We start from the raw sequence: 19,946 nt of genomic DNA, 5'->3' as shown, positions 1-19,946 counted from the left end.
CATTTGTGACAATGTATGAGCAAATGATTATTGTTTGATTGATATATACAAATGCATATATGTTGAATAGATTTGTATATTTTAACACATAGTTTGTTCTCATGTACATACATTTGTTTATTATTAACATCAATTAATCGTTTGATCTCATACATTTTGCTTTTAAGTATACAATTATTTTTATGATAATGCATCTCTTTTCATACGTATATATATTACTGTAATAAATATATATCTCATTATACCCAGAGACATTCATTTTCTTTAAATAAACATGTATTCAATTAATTATTTTAAATGAAAAAACATATTATTTAAATATGCATTGAAAAAAACACATTTTATGTTTGAGAATATTGTAATCAATACTGTGACGTTTTAAGTCACAGGTACATTTGTGTAACATATGCTCTGTAGCGCTACATGAAATGTCGATTAGACCGGAAATAAGATACTTCATAGATAATTTACAAAATCTTCTTATCGTCGCGAACCTGTAAAGCTACATGTATTATAAATCTATGAAGACAGTGGTGACATATTAATCTTACAAAACATTCTGATAAAAGGGATTTTTATTTCGACATGTCTACAAGTAATCATAAAGTAATAATTAGAAATCTTACGAAAAGTAAAAGCATTGGTGATTCTAACTTAAAGGATTCAGTATTTGAGTTACTTAACATGTGCATAAAGATATCTACTTTGAGAAACTGTATAAAGATAAAAAAGGAAAAGAAGAAGAGATATGCCGTAATTGTTCTTAGAAATCCAAACGAAGTATTTGAAGTATTAGACCGCTTAAAGAACCGGCGAAGCAGGAACACCCTTGGATTCGATTTTCAGAGCCTTGCAGATAAAAATGTAGACATTGACGTTGAGATGGAATTGCCTGAAAGATACTATAGAAAAGGTCAATATATAGGCAGAGAAACTAGACAAATGGAATTCAAACTTGGTGGAGGAGACTATGTCAGAAAATATTTGAGGGAAGATGTTCTTAAGTATGTATGTGGGTATTTAAACGGAAGAACCAAAGGAACTCTGTTCATTGGTGTAAATGGTAGGTTTTACACGTGCTGCTTCAAAGCATTGAAAGTTATGTTGTATTGAGTTTTGATATCACCGTCAATCGCGCGTTAAGTAATACATTTTTAAAGATCGATTAACAAAGATATTCATGTCAACATTTTGTTTAAAACATACCTTTATGCCTCATTTTTTTAATTGTCGATATGTCTACATAATCTTATTAAAACGTGATGAATAATTAAAATTAAAAAGTTTGAATGTTCATCTGTCAAAACGGAAATGAAAAAGAAAGCAAAGCATATAATTTGAATGTGATTTACGAAAGCAACTACAATGAATATCACAATTCAAAAGCTCGCCTTTAACAAAATTAAAAGGGTAGACTTTTCAACATATTTTGAACTGTTCTTGTACAAATGTAAGGTGAAAATCAATCAAAGTAATCTTTATAATAATATAACACTGAAATAAAAGAAAGTAATCCTGAATATTTGGATATTTTGATACGACTCCTTTTCATCGGGGTGGAGCGTGGATATCATTATTAGTGCCTGTAATGAAGACCTTTCGAAAATGTCTCCTTAGAGAATACATAGTTCAGGTATAAAATCTGAAATGGTGATGGTTTTTTTAAATGTGTATTATTTTTCAGATGATGGTCATGTTGTTGGTGTTAATTGTGAAGAAGAAGATAAAATTCGTCGAGAGTATATCGACCAAAGTATCAGAGCAATAAAACCACCTGTCGATAATAAAGACTATAATGTAGAGTTTATTCCAGTGGAAGTGAATGGAAAACTAAGAGGTCATTTTACAAAAGTTTTTCTGTATAGTTTGTTTTGTATGCTTATCTTTGTTTCCAAATCCTGATTTGTGTGTCATATATTACATTGCTGTTGCCCGGTTGCAAATATGTTATATAGATAAGAAGGGGTATTGGTATGATTTAAGCAATTATAAGTGAATGTACGGACTATGAGTGATTTTGATATGACATGTGAAGCAATCAAAACGAAAATTCAACAACCGTCATTTATGTAGACGAAACGCGCGTCCGTCGTTCAAAACTTTATTGTGTTTATCCAGTAACCTTTGTTATCACAATAATTGAGCGTTGTGAAATAAAAAGTAATACTTAATGTCCAGCTCCAGTAAGTTGAGGACTCTGTCATGAATTTCAAACAAAATAATGACCTACTATAATATGAATCACTGATTTAGAAGGTCTAACTTTGACATGAATACTTCTAAAATAAATAGATTTTAAAAATATTTGATATTGTACTACATGTAATCCCAAAGGTTACTGAATAAGCACAGTAACTGCGGCACCAAATGAACCGTGCTCTGGAAAATAATTTCCTTTGTAAGTTCATTTAAATGAGTAGTATTGAATTCAAATATATTTCCATGACCCTCAAATTTTAACTTTTGAGTGGTTGACTGTAAACGCAAATTATTTTTCGTCGAACTACTGCCAATTTGTTTAAATAAATTGCTGCAAAGAAATCTGTTTGTGCATTATCAAATAAGATACTTGTTGACGACAAAAGGCATCTTCAGGAGAATATCTAACATTGTTAAATGGGTCATCACTACACTAGCTCTGTTAGTAACATCGCGTCGGTCTTCATCGTCTCACGTGTTGAACGTTAAAGTTGTCTACTAGGTTGGGTATATGAAAACTCGATGAAATGAAAAAAAAAACGTAAAATAGATTAAATAATCTCAACATAGATACCAGGATTAAAATTTTATATTTGCGCCAGACGTGCGTTTCGTCTACAAAAGACTCATCAGTGACGCTCGACTCAAAAAATGTTAACGGCTTAATAAAGTACGAATTTGGTGAGCATTGAAGACCATAAATTCCTAAAAGTTTTGCCACGTACAGCTAATATTATACCGCAGTCCCACTAGGCCACGATCGCACTACGATCTGTGAAAAAATGCAAATTTTGATGATCGTAGTACGATCGTGTAGATCGCAGTAAGGTCGTATCACGGTCGTGGTAAGGTCTTCAAGATCGTGATGAGCGTGGCCAACTTTGAACATGTTCAAATGTTTTGATGATCTGTTTTACAAATTCAAATGACGTAATTTTTTCGTCATTTTTCACAGTTTCAAATAGGACGTCACTTGGCGTTGAGGTTTAAACTTATTCAGATGTGTCTACTTTTGTGTTTCAAATGTCTGGTTATGTAAATGTATTTCAGTTGTTTCCTGTAATTAGTTAATACTTCAGTTTTATCATGTACATCTTTTGAATAGTCATTTTATAAAATTTACTGTTTGCAAAAGTATAAATTATTCTTAATAATAGGGATGTTCTGGTAACTAACAGAAAACCCTTGCCGTTTTTGGCACAACTTTTTTGATCTTTTGGTCCTCGATGCTGTTCAACTTTGTACTTGTTTCGGCTTTCAAACTTTTGTATCTAGGCGTCACACGTAGGTCTTGTGTGGACAAAATACACTTCTGGCGTATTAAAATTTTGAACTTGTTGCCTTTTGTTGGCTGTTGTTCGTGTGATTCTTTGTCAATTGTGTTCTTCAATTTATTTATATTGTAGTCCTGTGTTGTCATTTTGATGTTAAATTTCACATGGCCATAAAAGTGCGAGGTTTGGCATGCCACAAAACCAGGTTCAACCCAACATTTTTTTCTTTTAAAAATGCCCTGTACCAAGTCAGGAATATGGCCATTGTTATACTATAGTTCGTTTCTGTGTGTATTACATTATAACGTTGTGTCGTTTGTTTTCTCTTATTTTTGAGTGTAAATTCACATTGCGATAAGACGTGTCACGGTACTTGTCTATCCCAAATTCATGTATTTGGTTTTGATGTTATCTATGTGTTATATTTGTTATTCTCGTGGGATTTTGTCTATGTGTGTTACATTTTAGTGTTATGTCGTTGTTCTCCTCTTATATTTAATGCGTTTCCCTCGGTTTTAGTTTGTTACCCCGATTTTGTTTTTTGTCCATGGATTTATGAGTTTTGAACAGCGGTATACTACTGTTGCCTTTATTTATTCAAAACAATCGTGGTGCGGTCGTGGCGAAATAAGGTCGTAGTAGAAGCGTAGTGAGAGCGCACTAAGATCGTAGTAGGATCGCAAAGGTCGCTGTACTATCGTAGCGAGAGCGTAGCGAAAGCGTGATTCTATTCGGAGATATTGCGCTACGATCTCACAGCGACGTTATTACGACCTCACTACGACCATCACGTTCTCACCGCGGCTCAACTACGCTTCCACTGCGACTATACCACGCTGTTCACGACCATAGTACCATAGTACGATTCTAGCATGCCCTTGCCGTCCTCATCACGCTCTTCTTACTACGACCATCATTCTCATTGTCATTTTCACATAAAATATATTAAATCTCTCCGGGTTTTGTTTGTCTGTATGTAATGAATTTTGTAACGGCTCAACAATGCTTCTCGTTTTTATATAGATTGGACCGTTGATTTTTCCGTTTGAATTGTTTTACACTAGTAATTTTTGGGGTCCTTTATAGCTTGCTGTTCGGTGTGAGCTAAGGCTCCGTGTTGAAGGCCGTACCTTAGCCTATAATGGTTTACTTTTATAAATTGTTACTTGGATGGAGAGTTGTTTCATAAGCACTATTACCACATCTTCCTATATCATGACACATCTGTGTCATCTCTGCTATCGTACACTAAAAAATCGTCATTAGAGCTTTATGGACCAGTAATAGGTTGTAATTTAGGTTGGATTGGTCGGTCAGACATCTTCTGCTTTGCCAGGATTCGTTACTTTCAGAGCACCCTCTGCCTCTACATCAACCCCTACCACCACGCTCACGTGTTCTAATAGATTTTGGTGGCATGACTGTATTGTTTCCGAGAAATCTACGTAATAATCAGAAATAGAAAGAATGAAACTGTATTGATATGGAACACGATGTTGAAGTTATTGCTGAGAACGTAGTCAGATCGCGGTATGAACGTAGTAACGTTGAGCACGATGTTCCTGCAACACGGCGTTACACCACCACGACGTCAAAGAGAGTTTTCTGAAACTTTTGACGTATATTTATTCAATTTGTAAGTTTCATTTGCTTTTTTTATGTAGTTGGTTGATTCTAAATCTGTCTCTATTAATTTTGTGATGTCTATTTACCATGAATTTATTTACCTTAAGTTGTGGAAATCGATTAAATAATTTTTACCCTTAATTCACCTTAAAATGTTGTATTGTCGTAAGTAATGAACTTGAAGGAAGGAAAAATGGGAATGAAGTTTACGGTTTTCAATAAATGAATTATAACAAAACTTTAATCGCAGGCTGCTAAAATTGCATAGTGCATATCATCTGTCATTGTAAATTTTTCATATCTTGATTCAATCCTAAAACAAATATATCTGACACTCTGCAAGTAAATAAAAACATATTTACCCTTGATTAATTTGAATTGAATTGTATTAAAAATTTGCTTGACACATAACTTGTCGAAATACAACCATTAAATAAAATTACTATAACCCGATCTTGAAAATTATTTTCCCAGTCATTTGAAGTTGCTTGCTTTAAAAATGTACTAATCTTCTCCTGAATCGTCCGTATAATACGGGGTTGCATTAATTCAATGAAACTGTTTTTGTCGCTGTTTCCGATAAGTCTTTCAGTTTTCTCCGTTTCATGCACAACATGCACCGGGTTTTTTTTCGACAACCAGCAATTTTTTTTTAATTTCACCACGCGATTCGTTTTAAGTATCAGGAATATACAATGGAACAAATTTTGCACATGTAACGCCGTAAAAAAAAGCGTTTGTTTGGATTTTTCGAAGTTTGGACAAAATGGCTACCGTTTTGTAATGTTTCGTAGCATTTTATTCCTGCAAGACCCAAACATGCAGTTAATAAAAAAAAAAGAATCTAGACTTTATGTACTTTTCGTGTATCTAACTTTTGTTTTGGTAAATTAAAAATTACTTATTGAAATATCAGGTAAAAAAACCGCATTAATTGCTGGACAAATGAAATATCAACTTGGACAAAATGGCTACCGCTTGAAAAACGACTGTGTAGAGATGGTTGTATAGAATCTACTATTTTTTAACTAACGAACAATGAGGCAAATGTTTGTTCTTGCGGTAGATGTTATAATTATCTCACATTTTTTTAGACATTTTTAGCTATGTTTACTTATAAAACTACCTTTCAGCCGTTAAGTCAACGAAAAACGTCATTGGACATTTTTCTTATTCCAGCTTAATATGCAGCCGCCGAGTCAAACGAAATTCGACAAAAGAACGGCTTTAGTTTAACCGAGAACTGACACTTTTCGTTGCTTCTGCCAAGTTTCGGGAAGATCAGAGAATAAGAAATAGGATCACTATACATAAGAGATAGAACAGTTGTTTAAAAATGTAACGTTGGACATCCGTTTTTTTTCACTTAGCTTTGTTGTATTAATCCTCAAATATACTAGATATTACTAAGCATATGACCAAGAGCTATAAGAACATAAAGGAAAACATATACTGAATTTGTTTTTATAGTGGTTAGTGTTTGTTAACATTTTATTTTGTTTTGCGGAGGAAATTTCGAAGATTCTGTTTTAAATCATAGGGGTTGTAGGAACAGCGTGCGTGACGTTAGTATAATCGTGGTAAGAACGTACTATATTCGCAGTAGAAGCGTGGCAAGATCGTGTTGCAGTCGTATTACTCGTGGTATGGTCGTAGTGGGAACGTGATGAGCGTAGAAAGATCTTGATAAGCGTAGTGAGGTCGCAGAAAAAGCGCGATGAGAACGTGGTATAATCGTAGCGGGATCGTTGTAGAAGCGTAATGAGGACGTAGTAGCATCACGAAAGCAAAGAAAATTTACATTTTCATGCCGCTTATACCGCGACCTCACCACGATCTGAATTTATTTTAGATCGCGGTGAGCGTGGTGCGATTGTGGTCCAGTGGGACTGGGGCTTTAATAAGGTAATCAATTCATGAGGTAGAAAAGCCTGAGTATTTCAAAAATTCAAAGTTCTGTAAATAGGTTCTCAGTCCTAAGATCAAATGGTCACTTTTAGAAATTTATTTAGTTAACCAGGCCATATTAGGCAAATTATACAGTTAACACTTACAGTGACACCAACAAAATTCAAACTTGATCTTTCTGTGTATACATGTTTCATAAGATTTGATTGAGGCAAACTAAAATTATAAAATGGAAACCAACTTTGTGACGACTAATGTACTGACAAACATGGGTTAAAGCTACTACAACCCCCCCCCCCCCCCCTTCCCCCTCCAAAACAAAAAACAAAATTGCGGCACGGTCATAAAAGTGTTTATTTTAGTTTTTGCCCGGCCTTATACAAAATGTACCTTGAATCGATCAAATGTGTGCACAAAGAGTGGGACATTGGAAATTTATTCTTTTATTTCACAGGGGACACTAAAGTCTTGTATTCATGAATGTTTACAACTTGTTGGGATTAAAAAGCATTGATAATTACAAAGAAAAATAAGATTGTTATGTACTGCGCTGTTTCTAGTGTTGCAGTTTATTGAATGTGTGGAATTTGTCTTCAAATTATTACTGTTTTTAATCTTGTATTTATGCAGACATTCTCAGCTTAGTGGTTTCATTCCAAATCTCGGTATTAATGCAGTCTTTTGTAAAGGTTACAGAGACAGATACAGAAAATAAGGGCGTAATTCATGTAAAGTTTTAAAAAAACGTTGAGAATAGCAAGACATTTTTTTCGAAGATTTATCCTAACATATGATACCTCAATTTACAGGTCTCTTAAAGGAGAGGAGGGGGATTTCAGAAGGATTAGAAGTGTGTTTCAGCTGAACCCCCCTCCCCAACACACACACCCACACACACAAAATAAGATATTATGATATTGGAATCATGAACTTAAAAAATGTGAGATATATGTAGAACGACGCATAGTAAGAAATGATTCATTATTGATACAATTATATTGCTTGATAATTTTGATTTCATAGTTTTGCCGGTAATAGCATAATTATTTTACTGGGATTAGCACAATTCTAACTTAGCAGAAGTATTATATTTGTCTATCTCGGAGATCCTGAATTCCAATTGCGGGATAGTAGTACAACAAAGCAGTTATTAATGAATCAATTATACTGGACTTCCGATATTAGCTATCACCCATTGACTATTATTATTTTTTAAGTCACCACCAACTTAAAATATGTTCAATTTGCCTGTCCGTCTATCCGCCCGTCCATCACACTTCAGTTTCAGTTTAGAAATGCTTTGACCAAATTATTGGTTTGTTAATATTATGTTACGGGTGAATTTTGTGATTTATGCTGGTGGAATAACATCTCAGACGGATGTGTGCCATAAGAAATTAAGAATTGTCTTACAATTGTTAGTGCCATATCTATCTTGCCTTTCCATAAGCCAGGTTGGCACGGCTATTGCAATCCCATGAAGTTCATCATCTGTTAACCTTAAACCAGATGCTCAACAGGGCGCAGCTTTATACGACCACAGAGTTCGAACCCTGAACAGTTGGGGCAAGTATGGACACAACATTCAAGCTTGATACAGCTCTGAATTTGGATTGCGATTAAATAGTTGACACAACATAGTTTTCTGACACAGAATGAATGTAGTCTAAAAACTTAAACTTAAGAAAACCAAGAAAAATGCTTAATTGGGCCCCATTTTGGCCCCTAATTCCTAAACTGTTGGGACCAAAACTCCCAAAATCAATCCCAACTTTCTTTTGTGTTCATAAACCTTGTGTTTGAATATCATAGATTTCTATTAACTTGTACTAAAATTATTGTGTGAAAACCACGAAAAATGCCTAAATGAGCCCTTTTTTGGCCCCTAATTCCTAACCTGTTGGGACCAAAACTCTCAAAATCAATCCCAACCTTCCTTTTGTGGTAATTAACCTTGTGTTTAAATTTAATAGATTTCTATTAACTTAAACTAAAGTTAAAGTGCAAAAACCAATGTGTCTTCTGACGACGTAACGCAATTCTCTTTTTCTCAAGTATCTACTTGTATGCAACATTTTAAAAAATCAATATACCCCTCCCCCCTTTTTCCAAGCCCCCCAACCCCAATGTTTCGTTACATATTAAATTTATTTGACCATCTGAAGAAAAAATGTAGACAAGACTGTGAGTGAAGCAAAGAAGGAAGTCATATTCCAATTTGAAAATTAACACCCTTTATTTATGTATTTTTTTACATAAATTTCTATTTATGCAGTTTTTTAATGGATGTTGCTATGGATAATTTGTCTTTCCGTGGTAACAATTGAAGTCAGCAACACTTGACGATAGTAATTTAAAGTTTGCGTTAGCTTTATGTATTTTCTTATAGGTTATAAAACAATTCAGGACATTTAAGCTCTTAAACTGCAATATTCTGCAAATGAAAACTCCGTTTCCAAGGAAAAAATCGGTTGCTATGGTGAGAAAACTAAAAAAAATCCCACGCATTTTTCTATTAAATTTGGTAAAGTAGTATCCAAACTTCATAACTACAGTGCTAACTATTCTGTACACATTTGCACTTTTCTGAAAAACACCAGAGAACATTTGATAATTTCGCAAAAATCCCAATTTCAGAACTCTGCCTGGTTCTTATAAAGAGCTGTACTTAAAATGTCTTAAAACCGATATACTCAGTATTACGCAATAGAAAATGTAAGAAATCGCAAAATGAAAAGAAATTGAATATTGTATTGCAATTCACAGCAATCAGTTTTATTTCAATAAATATGAAACATTATTTTTATAATAGGACAAACAATAATGCTTGGAAATATTTACCAAAAATAAAATAATAGATAAGGAAACAGTCGGGTTGCTTTTTTTTGTCGGGTTGTTGTCTTGACACATTCCGCATGTCCCTTCTCAGTTTTATTTTATGAAACAGAAATGTTCTTGTTCTCTTCCCTTATTTGTCCTATTGTAACCTTACATTTTCCCTGATTATTTAAAGTCCATACACATAAATAGAGATGCGCTTCTAATCAGCATACGCAACAAAACAATGGACACATAGAAAATTCCTTCTTATCGTAACCTGTTTCTTTCGAAATATTTAAAACAAATTCTCTTCCTCTAGTATATGATAATTTTATTAGCAAAGAAAATAAAATGAACATGAAGTAGAAACAAGTATCTTTCCTTAGAGAGAGATAAATCATACTTTGCGAAAAACACTTTTATTCAAACAAAACTTCTCTGAAACTGACACTTTCAAGTTGCTACATATCTTGGTTGACATATGTTTCAAGGACGTGGTTTTAAACGAAGAATTGGCATTCCAATAGGGACCAAAAGTGCGCCTCTTGTACCCGACTTATCCTCTAACTAAATAATTCGACGTTAAGCGGCTGTTCAGAATGCATATATACCATCGAACTTGAAATAATGGATACATATTTTGACACACATCTAGATATCATCAATGAGGGTTGATTGAGAATAAATTTTACTGAGATGATTTCAACTTCGAATTATAATCTTATCATTTCTATAACTGTACATACATTCAAATAACGCCTGCAATTGGAGAATATATCTTCTTGTTGATACGATATTCCTGAGCTTGCATTTTCTGGCATGATTACCTTAGCGAATGGTTGCTGCTTGCAGAGAAGCTATTGAATCAAGAGTTCCATATGATTGAGTTGGGATAATCCCTTCGAAAATTTTATGAACTCCATCATGAGTTAACTTTTAAGGTATTGATGGATTTATTATTGTGAGCACAATCCAAATCTCCTTTTCTCAAATGTGACATACCGAATTAGACTTATACACGTTATATACGTTATACTTTAAGGAATAACATGATGAGTGCTACATGTGGAGTATGATCTCTTTCTTTTCCGAAGCACCTGATTTCACTCTTTGTGTTGAATGAGGTCTGTGTTTCAGTCTTACGTTTTTTATGTTGCATTTTTTGTATACTGTAGTTTGTCTTTTGGTCATTTATAATTTTTTTGTCATGACATTGTGAGCTCGTTTTCGATTGAGATTATAACAATAAAAAGATAAGTATTATTGCAAACACGGACAACATGACAACAAATGTAGGTGACGGTACGGCCTCTAACAATGAGTAAATTATAGACCGCAACTTTTAAAAGTCAACCACTGAATTACGGGCTCCTGGCATGGGTCATGTACATACAGAATGTGGCGGAGTTCAACCCTCCCACTACCCGGAGCAGTTGTGTAACAGCATAGCATATGTACTAACCATGAAAATCAGTTGAAAAGGGTGAGTTTTAATATCCTTTTGGTATATTTCGCTTCTTGTTTTTACACTATTATATAGCATATATTTATGAATTTTAATCTTTTGGTGTTTGTTCCATATCAAACTCGCAGTTATGTTGCGTTGCTGTTTGTAACACCGGTAGGGGATTTGAAATATAAAAGTAATTATTATAAAGGCATTCGCACCTGTCTTGAAATATACTAATATTTTGCAAATAGAGGTTAAGTGATCAGTCAGTTGAACAAAATTTAACAACAAACCTACAGTTTGTCGTTTGTTGATGTAGTTCATACGTGTTTCTCGTTTTTCGTTTTTAATGTATTGTAGATCGTTGGTTTTTCTGTTTGAGTGGTTTTAGACTAGTCATTTTTGTGGGCCCTTTATAGTTTGCTGTTTAGTGTGAGCAAAGGCATCGTCTTGAAGGCCGTACTTTGACCTATATATTATGGTGTACTTTTACAAATTATGACTTGGATTGAAAGTTGTCTCATATCACATATGAATATATGAGATCAACCGATAGGTTGTTTTTCAAATCATTTATTTGTAATTTACAAAATTATTAAGAGAGATGACATACAAATAAAATATTAAAAAAGCTATCAGGATTTCCAAAATAGTTGGTAAGACCACTAGTACCTGCATCTTTCTGAATGACCACATGTGGATAATAAGTAATAAAAAAAGATCAATCTTATTTTACAAAACGCGTTGTCAGCTAAAGAGATTATTCTATCAACAAAATTTAACAAAAGTAACGAACTGTTTCTAAATTTTTTGATATACGGTTCAGTTGAAATAAAATGTGAAAAATTGCAATTTGCAATCGAAAAGTCATTTAAACGAAAAAGGATCCTGACAATAATCCGATACAAATATGATATAAGAAATCGGAGACACGGTTTTGGAGGCTGTGATATATTTCTTTGGAATATGAAAATTGTAACAAATTACAATGACTTAAAGCATTTACACAGCTGTATGTATACACGATATAAAACTTTCGACTTCCATAGATTATATATTAAAATATTAACATTATAACCTAATATAAGTTAATCAAAAACGAAACTAAAATTGAAAATTGAAATTAGTTCAAACGTTATTTTAAATATAGTATTTATACTATAAAGACGGTGGTCACATTTAACAAGACATTTTGATAAAAAGGATACTTATCTAGAAATGTCTAACAACAATCATATTGTGATAATAAGAAATCTTTCTAAAAGTAGCAGTACCAGTGATTCTGAATTGACAAATGCCATATATGATTTACTAAATACTTGTATGAACATTTCGACTCTAAGAAACTGTATACAAATAAAAACTAAAGACAAAGAGCGGTCAGCCGTGATTTGTCTAAGATCTCCTACCGAAGTGTCCGATGTATTAGATCGCTTAAGGAACAGGAGCAGCAGAAACTCGCTTGGATTTAGCTTTCAGAGAATAGCAGATATGTATGTAGACATTAACGTTGAAACGGAATTACCTGCGAACTTCTATCGAAAAGGCCAACACATAGGCAAGGAAACTAGACAAATGGAATTCAAACTTGGTGGAGGAGATTATGTTAGTAACAATTTGAGAGAAAATGTTTCAAAATATGTATGTGGATATTTAAACGGTCGAACCGAGGGAACTCTGTTCATTGGTGTGGATGGTAGGTTTATAAAACAAAACCATTGACACGCACCGCTTCAATTTATTTTAACTTTCACTATTTTACAATCTTTTTTTATTAAGTTGTAGTATGCATATCATTAGATTAAAAAAAAACAATCTACGACTTGTAAACAATATCGTAGGGTCTGCATAACAACTTATCCTCGTCTGTGTCAGCCTTATAATAAATTATGTTATTTGCACTGTGTAGTACACTATTAGATTATATATATTTATCGATCCTTTTTAATATGTATTTGTGTGATTTATACGTGACACAGACTATGGATATTTTTCACTCTTTAAGCATTGTGATATGACAGGATTAGATTTAACGTCAAAATTTTATTTTCGGACAGGTAGGTTCCCCTACAAATTTGTAATAGGGTTTGTGTGTCTTAAAATCTTAAATTTATATGAAATGATTTGTGATAGTCGACTTTTCTACCCCTTCCGCGTGAAGTATGCCTCAGACTAAACTTTAAGTCGGGCCAAATTAGTTCAGATTTCATTCGAAAAAGAGAAATGTATAAAGGAACGAATAATACTTGAACAAATTTATTCAGATTGAAACAAAAACGCATATGTTTGTCCACATACTTGCTTGAGGTCAAAGTTTTAACATACAATCGGGACTTCTTTTGGGATTCGACTTTGCTCATTTGTTTGTCGAATGGAGCCTCGAGAAGAGTGACCAAAACCCATTACACTTTCAAGTATTATAAAAAAAAACAAATGACGCAAAAGAGATGACGTCTATCGCTTAATAGTTCATAAAATGATTCACAGATATACATAAAGCTGCTTTATGCCTTTTAAAAATTCATAATGAGGGTCGATAAAGAAGTACATCGAACAATTAAAGAAATGATTTAAATGTTCTTGTTTCGGTGTAGCAAAATTTTGCCATTTGATTAAGGACTTTCCATTTCGAATTTTCCTCGGAGTTCGGTATTTTTGAGAATTTACTTTTTTTTTCCAGCAGCAACTACAAGTAGATATAGGGTTTATATCTCACAGATGACACGATATTTCAAAGCTTGCATTTGGTATAATTATTTCTCTGATTGAAAACACTACAAAAAATATCAATTGGTAAAATAAAAACGGTATTGAACGTCTCTGTCATTTATGGCCTAGTATTAAACTTACAATTTCTGAATGCGTTGTTTAAAATTTCAAAGATCAAATAAACGATACAACGGTTTATAAGTTTTGGAATTATAAAGAAACTAAGGTTTTAAATCTCCCAGACAAAGTTGACCTTGGATGATTTTTTTTTAAGTTCCTTCTTGGTCATATGACACCTCAACTGTGTCGGTTGCTATATATGGTAGACTTTTAAATATCCGGCTTTTAGCGTTCCCGATGAGAGTATCTTCGGATACATAGAATTCATCATTTGTCATATTCCTTTTTACAGCACAATGTTATATTCAGCTGAGTAGTCATTACTTGGGTACTGAAATTATTTGTAACAAACTTATCTAATTTGTCTGTTTATGAATTGATGAATTTTAATGAAACTATCATTTTAACTCACCCATGCACAATTGACTCGGATTTGGATATTTTTTTGTCATTTTCTCTTCTATTGTCTATTGTTCCTATGCATCCTTGGGTTTTAAATATTTGATCTGTGTGTGTTCGTATTGAAATTTAATCCAGGAAAGTGCTTCGGAGGCATGTTAATCATAACGTGTTGTTTTCATTTTTTCATTTTTTAAAAAGAAAAATAACAAAAATGCCGAACTCTGAGGAAAATTCAAAAACAGAAAGTCCGTATTTAAATAGCAAATTCAATAGCCCAAACGAATGGGTAACAACTATCATATTCCTGACTTGACACAGGCATTTTCCGATGTAGAAAGTAAATATCGTTTTCAATGATACATGTAACGAAAATTGATATATGCATTTTCCTTTTTATTAATTATTGTGTTCTTTTGATCAGATAAAGAACATGTTGTTGGTGTCAATTGCGAGAATGAAGATCAAATTCGCCGAAGTTACATTGACGAAAGCATCAGAGATATCAAACCACCTGTAGATAATAAAGATTATCAAGTAGAGTTTGTTCCAGTGGAAGAAGATGGACAAATAAAAGGTAACTTATAAAAGAATAGTGATAATAGAATTTTAAAATGTACTTATTTTTATAAGTCCCTTTCCAATAGTGCGCGGTGTTTTGCAGATTCAATAAGGAAACACAGGGGTTGGTTACTGTTTGTTAACAGCCCAGTGGCAGGTATCTTCTGCAAATTGAAGAATTAAAAAAAACAATAAATGAATTAGACAGCTTCTGCAAATTAGGCTAAGTAAGAATTATTTAAAAGGGGAGCGGTGTGCTCTGTCACTGGAAAAAAACATGTTCTGTACATGTTTGTATCAATTTTAATATTAATCAAATTTGGACAGCATTTCTGAGAAAGCTATTTTGTATATATTGAAATAATCCTTGATTTGTAGCAGTTGTGTTATCGACATCTAGCAAATACTTCTGCTTGTCTTGAGGACCTCGCCCTCTGCAGTAAGGTGTAAGCTATAAATCCAAAAACCAATCGTAGAGGTTGAACAATAAAAATTCAGATATCCATATATTTACACACTGATCAACCTGACTTTGCTGAACAAATGAGTTTGTTTTACAAATTGTTTGGGCTGAGAAATAACTAAATAATAAAAACAATAAGGTCTTTTCTAACGTACATGTAGAGGAAAGACCTTAAAAATTGCATTTAGAACGTCTAACTTGAACGTAATTGATCAGCACAGTCGGTTTTACAAATCCACATGTAATGCAGGATCTATCTACCCTTCCAAACATGCAAGATAACTCCTGATATTTGATGGGGTTCATGTGGCTCAGACTTTTTATGAAACTTCTAGTTTGTTTATGGTCGTTTTTGTTATTGTTTCACCAACGCATTTTTCGGTTTAATTTCATCGTCCAATTTGTATCGCATACCTTTATAAAAAAAACATTGCATAGAACAAGGTACGATAAGTTTTTACACTTGGCCCCCTATTTATAAGAATGAATAGAATTCAAGAAACATAACTAATTTTCAAAAGTATAGTGTCTCATCTGACGAAAAAAAACAATGAAACTTTCTGCTATTTGTGTGTGAAAATAATTAAATACCACTCTCTTTCTCTTGAAATAGTTATCAAAGGTACCAGGATTATAATTTAGTACGTCAGACGCGCGTTTCGTCGACATAAGACTCATCAGTGACGCTCATATCAAAATATTTATAAAGCCAAACAAGCACAAAGTTGGAGAGCATTGAGGATCCAAAATTTTAAAAAGTTGTGCCAAATACAGCTAAGGTAATCTATGTCTGGGATAAGAAAATCCTTAGTTTTTTTAAAGATTCACAGTTTTATATTCAGGAAATTTATAAAAATGACCACATTATTGATATTCATGTGAACACCGAAGTGTTGACTACTGGGCTGGTGATACCCTCGGGGACGAAACGTCCACCAGCAGTGGCATCGACTCAGTGGTGTAAATAGTAATCAAAGTTACCAGGATTATAATTTAGTACGCCAGACACGATAACGTAAATTTTATGACAATCAGAAGTCTTTGTGCTTGTTTGCGCAATTTTTTACTATGAGCGGACGCGAGTACCACGAAGATATTTCAATGTGTTGTTTGTTGGAGGCAAATAATCTACTGCTTTCAATATATAGACGTAGTACTCGTGTCTGCTCAGGTAAAAAATTAATTAGTCTGCACTAAAAAATCCTTCTTTTATGGATAAGTTGATAATATGTGAACCAAGGACCGGAACGAACTTGCATTTCCGAACCTGCATGAGTATTGTATTCTCAGGTGTTCTTGATTGAGTTACAAAACATCAATGCCAGGCAAACAAGAAGTTTTTTTGTTCTTGATGTTAATTTTTTAGTCGGTGTAAGTTAAGACACATTTAATTTCGCTACATTTTCTCGTAAAACATATCTCTTCAAAGATTAAACAATTTATTGAGGTAAATCATACGAGTTATAATATTGCAAACTTACAAAATTTACATTTAATTTAATTGAATTTATATTGCCATTTAGTAAATTTTTGAAAACCTCATTTTCTTTTCAGCCAATTGTAAAGTAATCAAAATCACTGTCTACAAGAGAAAACAACTGAACAGATTGTTTGACAGTAACGAACACGTTTACATGAGACGTGATGGTTGTGTACGTGATTTTTCTGCAGCTGAAGCACAAGATTGGATCTTACAGGTTCATAGTAATTGTAGATATGATTAAAAGGCGATGTTGGGTATACTTCCGTGACAGCAATCAAAGACAAAAACATCACACATACATTAAGAAGCCATCGTGCAAAATTTAAAACGGTCAAGGTTATGTAAAAAAATGTCAATATCAAACACGCCCGGAGTTGCAATTAAGGTATTATCAGTAGTTCAAATCTCATAAATCGAGTAGAAATACAATCGTAAATACAAGTTCTTTTTATCAATCTTCAACCCACCATTTTTATTCCCCTTTAAAAATGTCCTGTACCAAGTCAGGAAGATGGCCATTGTTATATAATTGTTTGTTTCTGTGTGTGTTGCATTTTAATGTTGTGTCGTTTGTTTTTCTTATTTTTGAAATATTAAGATAAGACGTGGCACGGTACTTGTCTATCCCAAATTCATGCATTTGGTTTTGATGTTATATTTGTTATTCTCGTGGTATTTTGTCTGATGCTTGGTTCGTTTCTGTGTGTGTTGCGTTTCGGTGTTGTGTCGTTGTTCTCCTCTTATATTTAATGCGTTTCCCTCGGTTTTAGTTTGTTACCCCGATTTTGTTTTTTGTCCATGGATTTATGAGTTTTGAACAGCGGTATACTACTGTTGCCTTTATTCATGCATATGGTAGCATTCATTGTGTAACCAATGGATAATGTGTTCGCGTGGGTTGATACATATTCATATTCATATATGTACACATCAATTTTCTATCATTTCGTTGTTTTCATAAACTTAGCTTTACCAAATACGCTGTATTTTTAAGAAACAAGGACCCCAACACCTAACTTCCACCAACAGTTTGTAAGTTCTTCAAATCAAAATGCTGTAATTGTTATTGAATAATGGGGATGTCTGTTTCTACTTACAGAATCATTCCTCAAAAGTTTGCATTCTGCAATGATATTCGAATATCAATGGAACCGAACTTAGATTACTCACATGGCGACCAGTACAGTTTCCCGTCATGTTCATGAACTATACTACCCACTAGGATCGCTAAATATTCAGCTGTTATACCTTAGACGTTACATTAGTATAGTCAGTTTATATCAATGACTGTTTTCTCAGGTGTATAATATGTCTTTATTTTTTATATTGTATGGACAATCCTGTATGATACTGTTTGTATTATTTGTAAAAATTCTATCCGTCAATTCAATAATTAATATTGTTGTTCAATTTATTATTAAGACTTACTTGACCAAGCGCGTGTTATGACAATGAATATGCATATGAGGCTTGTAACATCAAACTAGAGTAAAGAAATGGTGTGATTTACATAACTTATGACTCTTATAACATAACTCTACTTGCCGACTTGTTTCTTTATTATTATGAGGCTGACTTCATGCAGGAACTTCTTAGGAAGAAAGATAAGAAGATAGCAATATCCTTTAACTCTGCTTTTCGCTATATAGATGATGTTCTTTCACTAAATAATTCAAAATTTGGTGACTATGTGGAACGCATGTATCCAATCGAGCTAGAGATAAAGGATACTACAGATACAGTTAAGTCGGCCTCATATCTTGACTTACATCTAAAATTGACAATGAGGGTCGGTTGAAAACAAAACTTTACGACAAAAGAGATGATTTCAGCTTTCCAATTGTGAACTTTCCATTTCTAAGTAGCAACATTCCAGCAGCACCTGCATACGGAGTATATATCTCCCAATTGATACGATATTCCCGTGCTTGCATTTCCTATCATGATTTTCTTGATAGAGGGTTGCTGCTCACAAGGTAGCTATTAAACCAAGAGTTCTAAATGGTGAAGTTGAAATCATCCCTTCGTAAATTTTACGGACGCCATCACGAGTTGGTTGACTGTTATGGAATAACCGTTTCACAAATGATATCGGATATGTTCCTTACGTCGTAACTTCAATTCCCTTCCCTTTCATGAATGTGACCTACCAAATTAGACTATTTACCGGATTTGTTATCACATAAGCAACATGACGGGTGCCGCATGTGGAGCAGGATATGTTTACTCTTCCGGAGCACCTGAGATCACCCCTAGTTTTTTGGTGGGGTTCGTGTTGTTTATTCTTTAGTTTTCTATGTTGTGTCGTGTGTGCTGTTGTTTGTTTGTCTTTTTTATTTTTAGCCATGACGTTGTCAGTTTGTTTTAGATTTATGAGTTTGACTGTCCCTTTGGTATCTTTCGTCCCTCTTTTATGAATTCGACGATCGTCGTTCCCGCGTTTATGCTACGGGCCATCATCAATGTTTCTTAGAGACTTGGGAGATTTAATCTGCAAAAGAACAAGCAATGTGTTTCCATTAGATTGACAAAAATTCTGTCCGCAGTAAAAGCGAGTCTATAGAAATACTGAACTGTTTATTTTTGTTTATAGTGAGCAAAAAGGTAAAACCTTCAACACAGAAGAACAATTTATCAGTATTTTGGAGTTTCTCATTGACATCATATTTGTTGCATTTGATAGATATTTTCAACAAATTGTCGGGACGATATTGGAATGAACTTTGCGTCTCTCCTATCGACTTTTACTTATTTTTTATATGAGTCAGAGCTCCTTCAGATAATCGTCAAAATAGGAGGCTCAAATAAGTCACATCGTTTAATTTCATATGCAGATATCATATAAAGATAATACGACAATTGTTGTCCATTTGTTTGTTCAGTTTTGTCGTTTGATTTTGCCATTTGATTTGGGACTTTCCGTTTTGAATTTTC

At 33.5% G+C, this 19,946-nt stretch overlaps 1 protein-coding gene across 1 annotated transcript; it reads left to right on the top strand.

The window, feature by feature from the left end:
* The first annotated feature begins 585 nt into the window (after positions 1–585).
* LOC143071014 (uncharacterized) lies at positions 586–18,446 on the top strand. The gene is made up of 5 exons (XM_076245103.1): positions 586–1,063; positions 1,685–1,837; positions 14,930–15,082; positions 17,084–17,226; positions 18,112–18,446. Exons 1-5 carry the CDS (start codon positions 586–588, stop codon positions 18,142–18,144), a joined length of 960 nt encoding a protein of 319 aa, XP_076101218.1. The 3' UTR covers positions 18,145–18,446.
* Positions 18,447–19,946: the final 1,500 nt, after the last annotated feature.

This window comes from Mytilus galloprovincialis, chromosome 4, assembly GCF_965363235.1.
Source record: "Mytilus galloprovincialis chromosome 4, xbMytGall1.hap1.1, whole genome shotgun sequence".
Classification (NCBI taxonomy): Eukaryota; Metazoa; Mollusca; class Bivalvia; order Mytilida; family Mytilidae; genus Mytilus; species Mytilus galloprovincialis.
Note: the sequence above shows the minus strand (reverse complement) of the source record. Positions and strands in the feature narration are given on the sequence as shown.